Here is a 13,895-nt window from a genome sequence, read left to right as displayed (position 1 = left end):
TCCCTGCCATTCCTCACTGCCTCAGCCAAGTCTTTACTTCCACTCAGAACCAGCTCACTCCGAATGCAGGAAGGCATCCAGATGGCCCTGGCTCTCAGGGACCACGTGCTATCAACTCCTGGCACAAATGACTATCTACTGCACCCCACCTTTAGCACTGCGGATCTGCTCCTGGATGTGCTGTTTGTCACTTCTCCAGACAGAGAATAAGGATCATCGTCTTGTGTTTCCTCAGCAGTGACCCCTAATACAGTTGGTATTCTTGTCAAAAAAGACACCACATGACCCCAGTACTTTAATACTTTTTGACATGTACTTGAAATTCTATAACGAATAAAACTTTTTTCAGGTCTGTGAAGGAATAACTTTCTCAGCTGCAAAGCAACAAAAAGCAACCAAAGAGAAATGTAAACATATTTAAATATTCACAGTTAGTCCAGTCAAATGTTTAGAATAAAAAAATAACAAAATGGGGCTTCCCTGGTGGCGCAGTGGTTGAGAGTCCGCCTGCCGATGCAGGGGACACGGATTTGTGCCCCGGTCCAGGAAGATCCCACATGCCGTGGAGCGGCTAGGCCCGTGAGCCATGGCCGCTGAGCCTGGGCGTCCAGAGCCTGTGCTCCGCAACGGGAGAGGCCTCAACAGTGAGAGGCCCGCGTACCGCAAAATAAAATAAAATAACAAAATGTCCATAAACAGAGGAACAGTTAAATAATTTATGGGAAGTCTGCACTATGTAATCCTAATTATTCATTTAAAAGAATGAAGTAGCTCTGTACTTACTGATACTGATATGGATAATCTCAAGATACACTGTTAAATGAAAACAGGAAGTTGCCCAGTACATACTGTATGACCCCATGCATGGTTACAGAGGGGGAAAAAGTTATTATGAAAATGCATAGAGGGACTTCCCTGGTGGCACAGTGGATAAGAATCCACCTGCCAATGCAGGGGACGTGGGTTTGAGCCCTGGTCCGGGAAGATCCCACATGGCGCACAGCAACTAAGCATGGAATCTGGTTGAACATATACAGGAATTTTTTCTATTATTTTTGCAATTTTTTAATAAGTCTTAAATTATTTCAAAATAAAAACGTCTTTAAAATACATCTAAAAAATACTTTGAGGTCACAGAATAGCTAAGTGTGAGGAAAGCAACCCTGCCAAGGCTATCCACACTCAGCCCTCACAAAAATCACTGAGCATTTATTCCACAAGATGGCAGAGCTGCCTCAAATGCCAAAGCTGCTCCACATGTAGCTAACGCCCCTCTTCTGCTCTAGACTAGATAGTGTTGCCTTCCCAGCTCTTCCTCCTGCTGCCCAAGAGCCTCCTTCACACCAATCTCTCAGATCATGACTCCACCCCAAGTTAGAAATTCCAAGACTGGCACCAGCTCAGGACAGCAACCTCTAAACAGTGACTAAAACAGCAGCATCCTGGCCTCCAGGGGCCTCGCTGGATGTTTCTGAGGATGATCCCGCCCTCCTTCCTGCTTACTTACATAACACATTCCTGGTGAATGAGTTCTCAACAACCCCCCCCCCCCAGCAATCGTTCTGGATGTCCTGTACTCACCACTAAGCCCATGTTCCAAAAGGAACACCAGGAAAACCATTCAATTTCCAGATCAACACTTCCTCCCCACCTCAAATTAAAGAATTCCAAAGGCACCACCCTGCCTGGAGTACTGACATCACTTGTACCACACACTGCTCTTCTTAGTAGGCCACGCTACTAAGCCTCTTACTCAGAGTATACACATTGCTTTAACAAGTGCCCTCGAGAGCAGCGCGAGTTCTGTGTCACATACTGCGCAACCTCTCTAAAGGCAGGGACTGTGTTCACATCACTTGATTTATATAGCACCCAGCATCTCATCACATGGCATTAGGTACTCAGTCAGAAGATGGGAGTCAGAATGACCCAGCTATTAGGAAATGTGCTACTCTAACTCTGGCTAAGTTACCCCTTCTTGCCAAGTACTAGGCTCTTCTATAAAACAGGGAGAATTAATAGTGAAAAATTAGAAATACCTTAAATGTCTTTCAGCAGTGGATAGTTAAATAAATTATGGAATACCCACCCAACAAAATAAGTCATGTGTAATCGTGAAAGAACTATGAACTGACATGGAAAAATACTATAAATTAAAATGACAAGCCATTGACTAATATAAGAATATGATTCTATTATTGTGTTGTTTTTTTTTTTAAGAAGATGTTCGGGGTAGGAGTTTATTAATTAATTAATTTATTTTTGCTGCGTTGGGTCTTCGTTTCTGTGCGAGGGCTTTCTCTAGTTGTGGCAAGCTGGGGCCACACTTCATCGCGGTGCGTGGGCCTCTCACTATCGCGGCCTCTCTTGTTGCGGAGCACAGGCTCCAGATTCTCAACCACTGCGCCACGAGGGAAGCCCCCTATTATTGTGTTTTTAAAAAGCTACATGGGGGGCTTCCCTGGGGCACAGTGGTTAAGAATCCGCCTGCCAATGCAGGGGACATGGGTTCGAGCCCTGGTCTGGGAAGATCCCACATGCCGCAGAGCAACTAAGCCCGTGCGCCACAGCTACTGAGCCTGCACTCTAGAGCCCGTGAGCCACAACTACTGAGCCCGCACGCCACAACTACTGAAGCCCGTGTGCCCTAGGGCTCATGTGCCATAACTACTGAGCTTGCGTGCTGCAACTACTGAAGCCCACGCGCCTAGAGCCCGTGCTCCACAACAAGAGAAGCCACCGCAATGAGAAGCCTGCCCACTGCAACGAAGAGTAGCCCCTGCTCGCCACAAGTAGAGAAAGCCTGCACACAGCAACGAAGACCCAACGCAGCCAAAAATAAAATAAATTTTAAAAAAATAAATTTATTTTTAAAAAAAAGCTACATGGGTATATGTATGTTTGCATATGCACAGAACCATGTGTGGAAGGATGGAAGACCACACATCAAACTGTTCCATGGTTCCTTCAAGAGTGAGAAGAGTAAGGGAGGACTTTTCATCTTTTTTTTTCCTTTTACTTAGTTTTAATTTTTCCTAGCATATATTGGTTTTGAAATATGCAGGGGGAAAAAAACCCAGCAAAATGACTCTTCATATAATAATTTTTTTTTAATAAATTTATTTATTTATTTATTTTTGGCTGTGTTGGGTCTTCGTTGCTGTGCGCGGGCTTTCTCTAGTTGCGGTGAGTGGGGGCTACTCTTCGTTGTGGTGCGCGGGCTTCTCATTGTCGTGGCTTCTCTTGTTGCGGAGCACAGGCTCTGGGCGCGAGGTCTTCAGTAATTGTGGCATGTGGGCTCGGTAGTTGTGGCCCACGGGCTCTAGAGCACAGGCTCAGTAGTTGTGGTGCACAGGCTTAGTTGCTCCACAGCATGTGGGATCTTCCCAGGCCAGGGTTCGAACTCATGTCCCCTGCATTGACAGGTGGATTCTTAACCACTGCACCACCAGGGAAGCCCCAGAACGATCCATTCTTGTAAGTGTCTCTCTGAGGTCAAGGAGATAACTTATTCATCTTTCTGTGTTTTCATTAATGCTTCCAGCTTTCCTCTCACCCCCCTCCAAAGTTTTGGTACCTAAGAAATGCTCAAGCAATTGCTGAATGAATGATCTGATGATAAATGTTATCCACTAACTGACTGATGAAATAAGTTTTCCAATGGATCCATTTTGCTCTGGCTGGGAATAAAAGGTATTCAATAAAAGTGTGCTGAGGGATGTCCCTGGTGGTCCAGTGGTTAAGACTCTGCGCTTCCAATGCAAGGGGCGCATGTTCAGTCCCTGGTCGGGGAACTAAGATCCTACATGCCGCAACAGCACGGCCAAGAAAATATTAAAAAAATAATAATAATAAGCATGCTAAATGAAAGCCCAGAGGTGAGAGTGTACCTGCTGTGCTTACAGGATAGCAAGGAGGCCTGTGGCTGGAGCAGAAGCAGCAGGAAGGAGAGAGACTGAGGAAAGATGAAACTGCAGAGGTTACAGGTGGCCAGAAGAAGCAGGGCCACTGCGGGCCAGAGTAAGGACCTGAGGCACTCACTCATGACCAAATACCAACAGTTCTGGGTGGTGGGAAACATGAATGTTAGTTTCATTGTTCTTGTACTTTTCTAGATTTCTCTACAAATTTATGAATATAAAAAAGCAACTTACGAAAAAAGAAAGTGCTGAATGAAGACAAGATCACTTCCATAAATGAGGTAAAAGGTGCCAATGAAATCCCTGGTGGAGTTTGAATAAGGTCCTGATGTTGATAATTGTGGTAACATAAGAGAATGCCCTCATTTTTTAGGAAATATACACCAAAATATTCAGGGGTAAAAGTCTGCAACTTATTGTCAAACAATTCATTAAAAAATACTTTAAAATGCCTTAAGGCCACAGAACAGCTAAGTAGGAGGAAAGCAACCTTACCAACAGAGATCCAAGTGAACATTTGATGGCTATTTCCCTATCCTGCAAACGAAGCATTTCCAATAGCTCCATAAACAGAAAAGCAACTCAAAGCAACTGACCTCAGTTTGGCAGAAATTTACCTGCTCAGCCTTAACCCACTTCAGGAAGCCTGCAATTAAGTCAGAAAGCACACTTAATAGTCTCAGAAAACACCCTATGATTATGCTGTTGATACTGCTCTGCCTCCATCTCCAAATACCTAAGTGATACTCATCTTTCAAGGCCCTGTGCAAGTTCGATATTCTTCCACCCCTGCCCCCAAACCACCAACCTATATATCACCTCTCTCCATAGTCAGATCCAAAGAGCATTTAATGAACACTAAGACCAAGAGTGCCCCATTCGCTGACAGCACAGCTCCAAGGCATATAGTAAGGGCTCAACAAGCTAATCCTGAGTTCAACTTCCATGTGTCAGGCACACATTATCACTGTCAGTTATCTCTCCCATAGTTTTAAGTATTTCTCATGACACCACCTTAACTGTCTCTCTTGTAATGCAGGTACCTGCAGTCTTACTCTGGACAGAAAGACCTACAAGGACATTGACCAGATGTCTCATTCATTTCTCTAACCCCCAGAACAATGAATTCTCAGCCAATGTTCAACCACTATATGTCTGATGACAGACCACAGACACTCCCAACTCCCCAAACTACAGTGGCTATAGGTCAATGACTCTCCTACCCAAGAAAACATGGAAGAACACAAGTGTCTGAAACCTAAACTATCGTAAGCATTACACTAAACCGGACCATGTTAATTTAAGAATAAATCATTTGCAAGAACTATTATAGGCATTACACTGAAACTAACCTGGTTAATTTACAAGTAAATCATCTATAAACATTTAATAATTGTGACAAATAACTTCCTATTCATTTTATAACTAACAACATAACAATGGGACGCTACACCTCGTGGTAGTACCCCATTTCTAACAGGTATTTAGTTAAAAAAAAAAAAATTAGCTGAATAAGCCTGTACTTCTATTGGGTCTTCTCTCTTGTTCATTTTATGGTTCATGTAGAATATTCACAAATGACACAGCTTAGAAGAGAGTCTGCCACTTAGTAGGTACTTGTTAAATATTCCCTGACTGAAATGAATGAATGGACGGCAGCCCATTTTCCAACAGCCCTGGTTATCTGTGAATGACCAAATAGTCTGGGCCCAGATTTAGAGACTAATCTGAGATTGCAACTTCTAAAGACATCTATTCTAATTTCTGTTTTACAGAATACACAAATGCTTACCCAAGTAGAACAATTTCAACTGCATTCCCCTCTGGCATTAAGTCATGAAAGCAAATAGCTTAGCGCCTACTCCAGAAGAGAACAGCAATGGGATCCATGCTGCTTTTACTCCTCATAGCTCAAGATCCAGGTAATTGGACCATTACCATTACTATACACTCTCTTGGAAAATGGGCAAGTGCTTCAGTTAGTTGCAGTGGTTTCAAAATTATTCCCCAGAAAATCCTACGTGCAACATAAAGAAGCAAGACAACAAAAAATCTTCCTATCATCTTTCCCAAGACTCACCTGTACCACCCTCACTTTAACTTACTTCCATCTTCTCCACAAACCAGAGATGCAGCTAAATTAACTGACATGAGACAGAAACTGTATGTGTGTGAAAACTTTAAAACAAGCACTGGGATTTAGCCTCTGACCTAGTCCTCTCACTCATCTCATCTGCTCAGCATATTTCCCAGTGGCGTAGGAACAATTCATTTCCAATTTCAAGTGATGTCTAATGTAACACCACCCTTAAGACAGCATAATGAAGAGCTCAGTCTGCTGAGTTAAGGGACATGGCTGTTATAGAGAGTTTTCCATGCCAAAACATGGACTACTAAATTCTGAGATTAAATTTCCACCAAATTTGTGCATCAAGTCTAATAATTTCCCCCACAGGAAAGAAAGTAGGCTGAGGAGAGGAGCCCTGCCACTGAGAGGAGGCTCAGCAAGAAAGGAGAGAGCCCTTGTATCCACAAGCTCACATGGCTGAGGCATAACAGTCTGGACCCACTGGAACAGAAGACCAACATAAAGGCACCAGGGATGAGCCAGGAATGATACTTGAGTACTTTCAGTTTACTATTTTCAAAGAACTGCTCTGCCACTGCATTTATGTTAACTACACAGAATCTGATCAAGACCAAAAAAAAAAAAAAAAAAAGAAGAAGAAGGGGACTTCCCTGGTGGTGCAGTGGTTAAGAATCTGCCTGCCAATGCAGGGGACAAGGGTTGGATCCCTGGTCTGGGAAGATCCCACATGCCGCGGAACAACTAAGCCCGTGCGCCACAACTACTGAGCCCACATGTTACAACTACTGAAGCCCGAGCACCTAGAGCCCGTGCTCTGCAGCAAGAGAAGCCACCGCAATGAGAAGCCCAAGCACCACAACGAAGAGTAGCCCCTGCTCACCGCAACTAGAGAAAGCCCGCGCACAGCAACGAAGACCCAACACAGCCAAAAATAAATAAATAAATTTATTTTTTTTAAAAAAAGAAGAAAATCTGCCCCTCCAATCTAAATTGAAATTATCCAAACAAAAGTATGCAATTCTGTAGACACATAGTCTTTACAGAAAACTCTTATTAAAAAAAATTTAAATGTCATTAACCTTTTAACACTGTAAAATTTTCTATTTATAATTTAAATTACCTTTCTTTTTTTTTTTTTTTTTTGCCACGCGCACAGCTTACAGGATCTTAGTTCCCCAAACAGGGATCGAACCCAGGCCACAGCAGTGAAAGCGCTGAGCCCTAAGCACTGGACCAAATTTAAATTACTATTAATGTTTGAAATTTGCCTTTCCAGAAGAAAGGCAAAGAATTTCAAACCTTACATTTATTATTAAATATATAAATTAGATTTATATTTAGTATAACACAAATGAGTATATACGTGTATAGATTTCATGATAGCTTATATTAAGTAAAGTCACAAGTATGTAGTGTCAAAATATAGAATCACTAAATATTCAACTGACTACCTTCTCTCCATTTCAAATAGCCTAATAAGAGATGTGCTACATCCTCTATTCATATAGCTTCGTCTACTGGAATACCTAAGCCTCATGTGTTACTCATGGGACAGTGCTATACATCCATCAAGATTCAGCTTAAACGTCATGCCTCCCAGGCAGGCACTAAGTCTGACTGATCTGCCACCACTGATGCTTATTAGCACAGCGCCTATTACGTAGCAGGTCAACAGGACACTCTAACCGAACTGAGCAAAACAAGATACACAACCAGAGCTTCCACATCCATGTGTGCAGCATCTCTTCACACCTTTCAGGCCCTAACTACAGGAAGACAATTTCATTTAACCTCTACTATTTCCCTGAGTCTCTCACAAAAAGCTTGTCTGCACATTATTCTCCAGGAACAATGCGTGACCCACAAATCTTCACGAACAATGCATGACCCACAAATCTCCACAAGCTTCTTCATTCTTCCTCTGGGCTCATACATACCCAGGAAGCTCTGCTCTGGGAACTACAGGGCCTATCCTCTCCACACAAGTGAAGGAAGAAAGTTACAGACCACCCACGTTTATCAAAGGAACACTTCCCAGGTCCAGAACCAAGTCATCAATAGAATTTCATGAGTTTTGATCCCATAACTTTTTTCTGGCTAAATTCTCCAATAAGGCCATGTCTTCCCCCCATTAAATCTGCCTTAGTTCAGAATATAGCTGAGTCCACAAGAGTGCTATCCTACAAGTCCTTCAGCCTTCATGGGTATTTAGGAAACACGAGAATTTACCTATACTAATTCCCTTCTACCCTATTCTACCTCTTTCAATTAATGATAAGTCAAACTTTACAAAATAAACAAATTTTTAAAGATGAATGTTAATCAAACCTTGGAACATGAGCCATGGGTAGAAGACATATTTTGATCTCATCAAGATCTTTAAAGGGTGGCTTATATTATAATTAAAATGATTTTAATATGGAGTTTATAATATGGGAAAATGCATATGTAATAATACTGATTATACACATACTATGATCATAACTATATATTTCAAATACTGAGGAAAAAAGAAAGTAGATTTAAATTTTTTAATTTCAGTATTATGAAATACAATAAATAAAAGTGACACCAATGTATGGGACTTCCCTGGTGGCGCAGTGGTTAAGAATCCGCCTGCCAATACAGGGGACAGGTGTTCGAGCCCTGGTCCGGGAAGATCCCACATGCCGCGGAGCAACTAAGCCCGTGTGCCACAACTACTGAGCCCGCGTGCCACAACTACTGAGTCCATGTGCCACAACTACTGAGGCCTGCTTGCCTAGAGCCCCGCTCCACAACAAGAGAAGCCACCGCAATGAGAAGCCTGTGCACCAAAATGAAGAGTGGCCCCCACTCGCCACAACTAGAGAAAGCCCACGTGCAGCAACAGAGACCCAACATAGCCAAAAATAAATTAATTAACTAATAATAATAATATACAAAGGACACTTGGCAAATCAATAACAAAAACAAATAATCCTAGGGGAAGTGGGCAAAGAATATGAAAAGACAATTCACAAAAATAAATAAATAAAAATATTCAATAAACATATGAAGGGGCTTCCCTGGTGGCGCAGTGGCTGAGAGTCTGCCTGCCGATGCAGGGGACACGGGTTTGTGCCCCAGTCTGGGAAGATCCCACGTGCCGCGGAGCGGCTGGGCCCATGAGCCATGGCCACTGAGCCTGCGCATCCGAAGCCTGTGCTCCACAACAGGAGAGGCCACAACAGTGAGAGGCCCGCGTACAGCAAAAAAGAAAAAATGAAAAACTGCTAAACCTCATTTTAAAAAATACAACTTAAAAAGTAAAACCGGGCTTCCCTGGTGGCGCAATGGTTGAGAGTCCGCCTGCCGACGCAGGGGACACGGGTTTGTGCCCCGGTCCAGGAAGATCCCACATGCCGTGGAGAGGTAAGGCCCATGAGCCATGGCCGCTGAGCCGCTGAGCCTGCGTGTCCGGAGCCTGTGCTCCACAACGGGAGAGGCCACAGCAGTGAGAAGCCCACATACCACCAAAAAAAAAAAAAAAGTTTTCCATCTGAAAATGAGGGGAGAAAACTAAATGAAAACAAAAAAGACAACAGAGTCCCACTGACCTGTGGGACAGTATCTAAAGGTCTAACATAAATTTGATGAAATAAATCAATTTTCATATTCAAGCTCAGTGAATCTCGAGCAGGTTAAATACAAAACTAAAACATTTAAATACATCGTAGTTAAACTGCTAAAAACCAAAGATAAAGAAGAAAATCTTGAAAGCAGCGAGAAAGAAAACACATTACAACCAGGGAAACAACAATATGAATGGTTACTAACTTCCTTTCAGAAACAATAGAGGACCGTGAACAACATCTTTAAAGTACTTAAAGGAAAAAACTGTAAACCCACAATTCTATATCCAGTGAAAATATCCTTTAAGAATGAAAATTAAATGAAGTTACGTTCAAATAAACAAAAACCAAAAGAATGTCACCAGGAAACCTGCACTACAGAAAAAAAAAAAGAGGAAGAAGAAGAAGAAATGAAGAACACTAGATATGGTAGATACGTGTGTAAAGCACTATCTCTTTTGTATTATTCTTTAAAATACATAATTGTTTAGAGCAAAAATTATAATACTAAATTGTGGACTTTACAGCACATATAGATACAATTCATGTCTTAACTAGAGCATAAAAAGGGGGTGTTAATGGATTATACAACATTTTATATAAGGTGGTTCAATATTAACTCTGAACCATGAAAAGGATATATATATATATCATAATGTCTAGAGTAACCTCTAAAACAAATGCTAACAAGTAGAGCTAAAAGCTAATAGATGAATTAAAATGGGATTTTAAAAAATTCAATTGACCTGAAAAAACAAGAAAGAAGTAGAAGAACAAAACATAGGATAAACAGAAAACAAAAAGCGAGATGGTAGACCTAAAAGCAACCATATCAATAATTTCATTTAATGTGACTAAACATTGCAGTTAAAATCCAAACCCAACTATCTATCTATAAAAGACACACTTTGAACTTAAAGACATAGTTATATTGAAAGAAAAGTGATAGATATACCATGCATACAAAAAACAAAAGAAAGCTGGAGTACCTTTTTTGAAAGCTGGAGTAATATCAGACAAAGTACACTTCAAGTAAAAGACAATCACCAAAGCCAGAGTTATACTTCACATTACAAAGGGGACAGTTCAGGGGTTCCCTGGTGGCCTACTGGTTAGGATTCCAGACTTTCACTGCCACAGCCCAGGTTCAATCCCTGGTCGGGAACATCACACATGTTGTGCGGCACAGCCAAAAACAAACAAAAACAAAAAAGATTGAAATCCTGCAGAGTATGTTCTTTGACTATAATGGAATTACATTATAAATCGTAACAATAAGGTATCTATAAAATACTTCCCTGGTGGCACAGTGGTTAAGAATCCGCCTGCCAATGCAGGGCACACAGGTTTGAGCCCTGGTCCGGGAAGATCCCACATGCCATGGAACCACTAAGCCCATGCACCACAACTATGGAGCCTGAGTTCTAGACCACGCAAGCCACAGCTACTGAAGCCCACGCGCCTAGAGCCCGTGCTCCGCAACAAGAGAAGCCACTGCAATGAGAAGCCTGCGCACAGCAACAAAGAGTAGCCCCTGCTCGCCGAAACTTGAGAAAGCCCGTGCGCAGCAACAAAGACACGATGCAACCAAAAATTAATCAATTTAAAAAAACAAACAAATAAATACTTGGAAATGAAACAACACACTTCTAAGTAACCCACAGTCAACGAATAAATCGTAAATATTTTGAATTGAATGAAAATGAAAATACAACATACCAAAATTCGTAGGATGTAGCTGAAGCAGTGCTTAGTGGGAAATTTTAAAACTTTAAATACTCATATTGGAAAAGAAGAAAAATCTAAAATTAATGACCTATGTTTCTAGAAACATTTAAAGGAAGAAAACACTAAAGATCAAAACAGAAATCAATGACATTAAAAAAAAAAACAAAGAGAAAACTAAAGTAAAATGTTGGTTCTTTGAAATTATCAACAAAAATTGATAAATCCCTAGCTATACTAATCAAGAAAAGAGAGGAAACCCAAATTGGCAATATCAGAAATGACAAGTATATAGCATTTTTAAAATGTATATAGCATTAAAATAAGAAAATATTATTAATAAAAGGTTAAAAAAAATCATTAGGAAAATCCTTTTTTTTTTTAGTTCACAATCAAAGGAGAAGCAAAAGTATAAGAAGAGGGTTATGTTAACTCTAAATATGAACCTGCCACCGTAGAAATCTCTTGTAACTCAGCAAGGGGGGAAGCCGGTTCCGTTTTCATAGTGTTTTCGCCCATTGACTTGCAGTTCAACTCCAAGCCTGCAGGCCCCAATCCATCCCCAATGGAGTGGCAAGTTAGTGCTGATGAGACCTGGCCAGCTTCCAAAGGAGATTTCAACTGACCTGGAAGAAAAAGAGAAAGATTGGGGAACATATACATGTACATAATCTGAGAACCAAAAGTCCCACAAAGGACTGATAAAGGGGCTTCCCTGGTGGCACAGTGGGTTAAGAATCCACCTGCCAATGCAGGGGACACGGGTTCGAGCCCTGGTCCGGGAAGATTCCACATGCCACGGAACCACTAAGCCCATGGGTCACAACTACTGAGCCTGCACTCTACAGCCCGCGAGCCACAACTACTGAGCCTGCGCTCTTAGAGCCCATAAGCCACAACTACTGAAGCCCATGCTCCTAGAGCCTGTGCTCTGCAACGAGAAGCCACTGCAATGAGAAGCCTGCGCACCGCAATGAAGAGTAGCCCCCCACTCGCCACAACTAGAGAAAGCCCACGGGCAGCAACGAAAACCCAACGCAGCCAAAAATAAATAAGTTAATCAATAATTTAAAACAAAAAAAAACCTGATAAAGCCAGGGTCTTTTTAGAGGAAACCATTCATTTCATGGTATACAAGAATACATTCACAGGTTCCAACACACATAGCCAGGGCTGTGAGCATATCAAAGACGAAGGCTAATAAGAAGCTAAAGTGAAGGGAGGATCTGCTGGAAATATTAACAAAAAGGCAGAGGGACTGGAGTGAGATGGCATCAGAAAGACAGAGACAGGAACAGGGCTCTTCAAGCACTGCACCTCCAACCCAACATTCAGACATATATAAGCAAAACCAATCACAAATGCAAACAAAAGTTTATCTATTAAATCTTCAGTGAAGAATATAAGAAACACTGCAGCCAATTCAATAACTTGATTTCAAGACCATCTAAAACTTGTATAAGGCAGTACACAATGACTGATTTAGACTGGTTCTCATTAGACAGGGAGCATGTTGGCAAGACCATTCCAGAACAGACTCTGACTCACCTTCTTCAGACTCCTTGGTACCAGATGATGTGTTTTGCAAAGGATCAGTAGTAACCGTATCAACCAAATCTGATACAACCAAGTCAGGATCTAGGATCTCGTGGGTCCCATTAGTGGACAGCCTGGAGGACCGTCTCCTTGATAAGTCTTTGTCAGTGTTTTCCGAGTAGTTTTTTGACTTTTCCTGGGCTATAAACCATTAAGAGAGTTGTAGTCAAGAGACCTGAAGAAATAATTCTGCTACTACAGATTTCTGGACTGGCTGCCTCTATAAGGGCTTCAACCAGAGACTTCTAGAATATTAGATCAATGATGAAAGGAAATACCCTATCCTGGTTTATAGTTTTAAGTACAGGTACAGTCTTTCTGCCAGGATATAATTTTCCTAATTTAAGGATTCATGATCTGAAAATATGTGCCAAGGTCATGTCTCAATCTTGACAAGTTTTATTTTGGGGCTTTCCAACATAGAAGTCTACATACTAACTTCCCAAGTCAGTAAGTTTACAGAGCCTTAAAGCCATCACAAATCCTTTCTGGAGCCAACAGGGTACTTTTAAAAAAATCAATAAATAGTAATTTTTTAATGGAAGTGTAGTTGGTTTACAATGTTGGGATAGTTTCAGGTGTACAGCAAAGTGACAGTTTCAGGTATGTACATATATATACGTACATATGTATGTGTGTACATATATATATATGTTCTTTCTCAGATTCTTTTCCACTATAGGTTATTATAAGATATTGAATATAGTTCCCTGTACTATACAGTAAAATCAGTAAATAGTATTTTTAAAGTTTCACTCAGCATATGAAATCCATCCCTTCCTAAGCCATTAAATTTCCAGTGGAATTCATATCAGATGGAGTTTATGGGCATAGAGACAACACCACTGACCCCAACATTAACACAGCCTGTGCTCTGAGATTTATTTTTCCTCTAGCAGAACTCCTCTGATCCAACCACATCCCACTCACACTAGCCCCTGTGATCAAGGACAAGCATCAGCGCCTATAAGG

At 41.4% G+C, this 13,895-nt stretch overlaps 1 protein-coding gene across 7 annotated transcripts in view; it reads right to left on the bottom strand.

Annotated features, from left to right (window-relative positions):
• Positions 1-13,895, bottom strand: part of PHF20 (PHD finger protein 20) — a 130,724-nt gene that overhangs the window by 54,689 nt on the left and 62,140 nt on the right. For all 7 annotated transcript variants that reach the window (XM_067707985.1, XM_067707988.1, XM_067707989.1 and 4 more), the window contains 2 exons: positions 12,876-13,064; positions 11,774-11,953 (listed from right to left, as the gene is read on the bottom strand). In XM_067707985.1, coding sequence (XP_067564086.1) covers positions 11,774-11,953; positions 12,876-13,064 — 369 coding nt within the window. The remainder of the gene's footprint in view (positions 1-11,773; positions 11,954-12,875; positions 13,065-13,895) is intronic.

This window comes from Pseudorca crassidens, chromosome 15 (genome assembly GCF_039906515.1).
Source record: "Pseudorca crassidens isolate mPseCra1 chromosome 15, mPseCra1.hap1, whole genome shotgun sequence".
NCBI classification, from domain to species: Eukaryota; Metazoa; Chordata; class Mammalia; order Artiodactyla; family Delphinidae; genus Pseudorca; species Pseudorca crassidens.
Note: the sequence above shows the minus strand (reverse complement) of the source record. Positions and strands in the feature narration are given on the sequence as shown.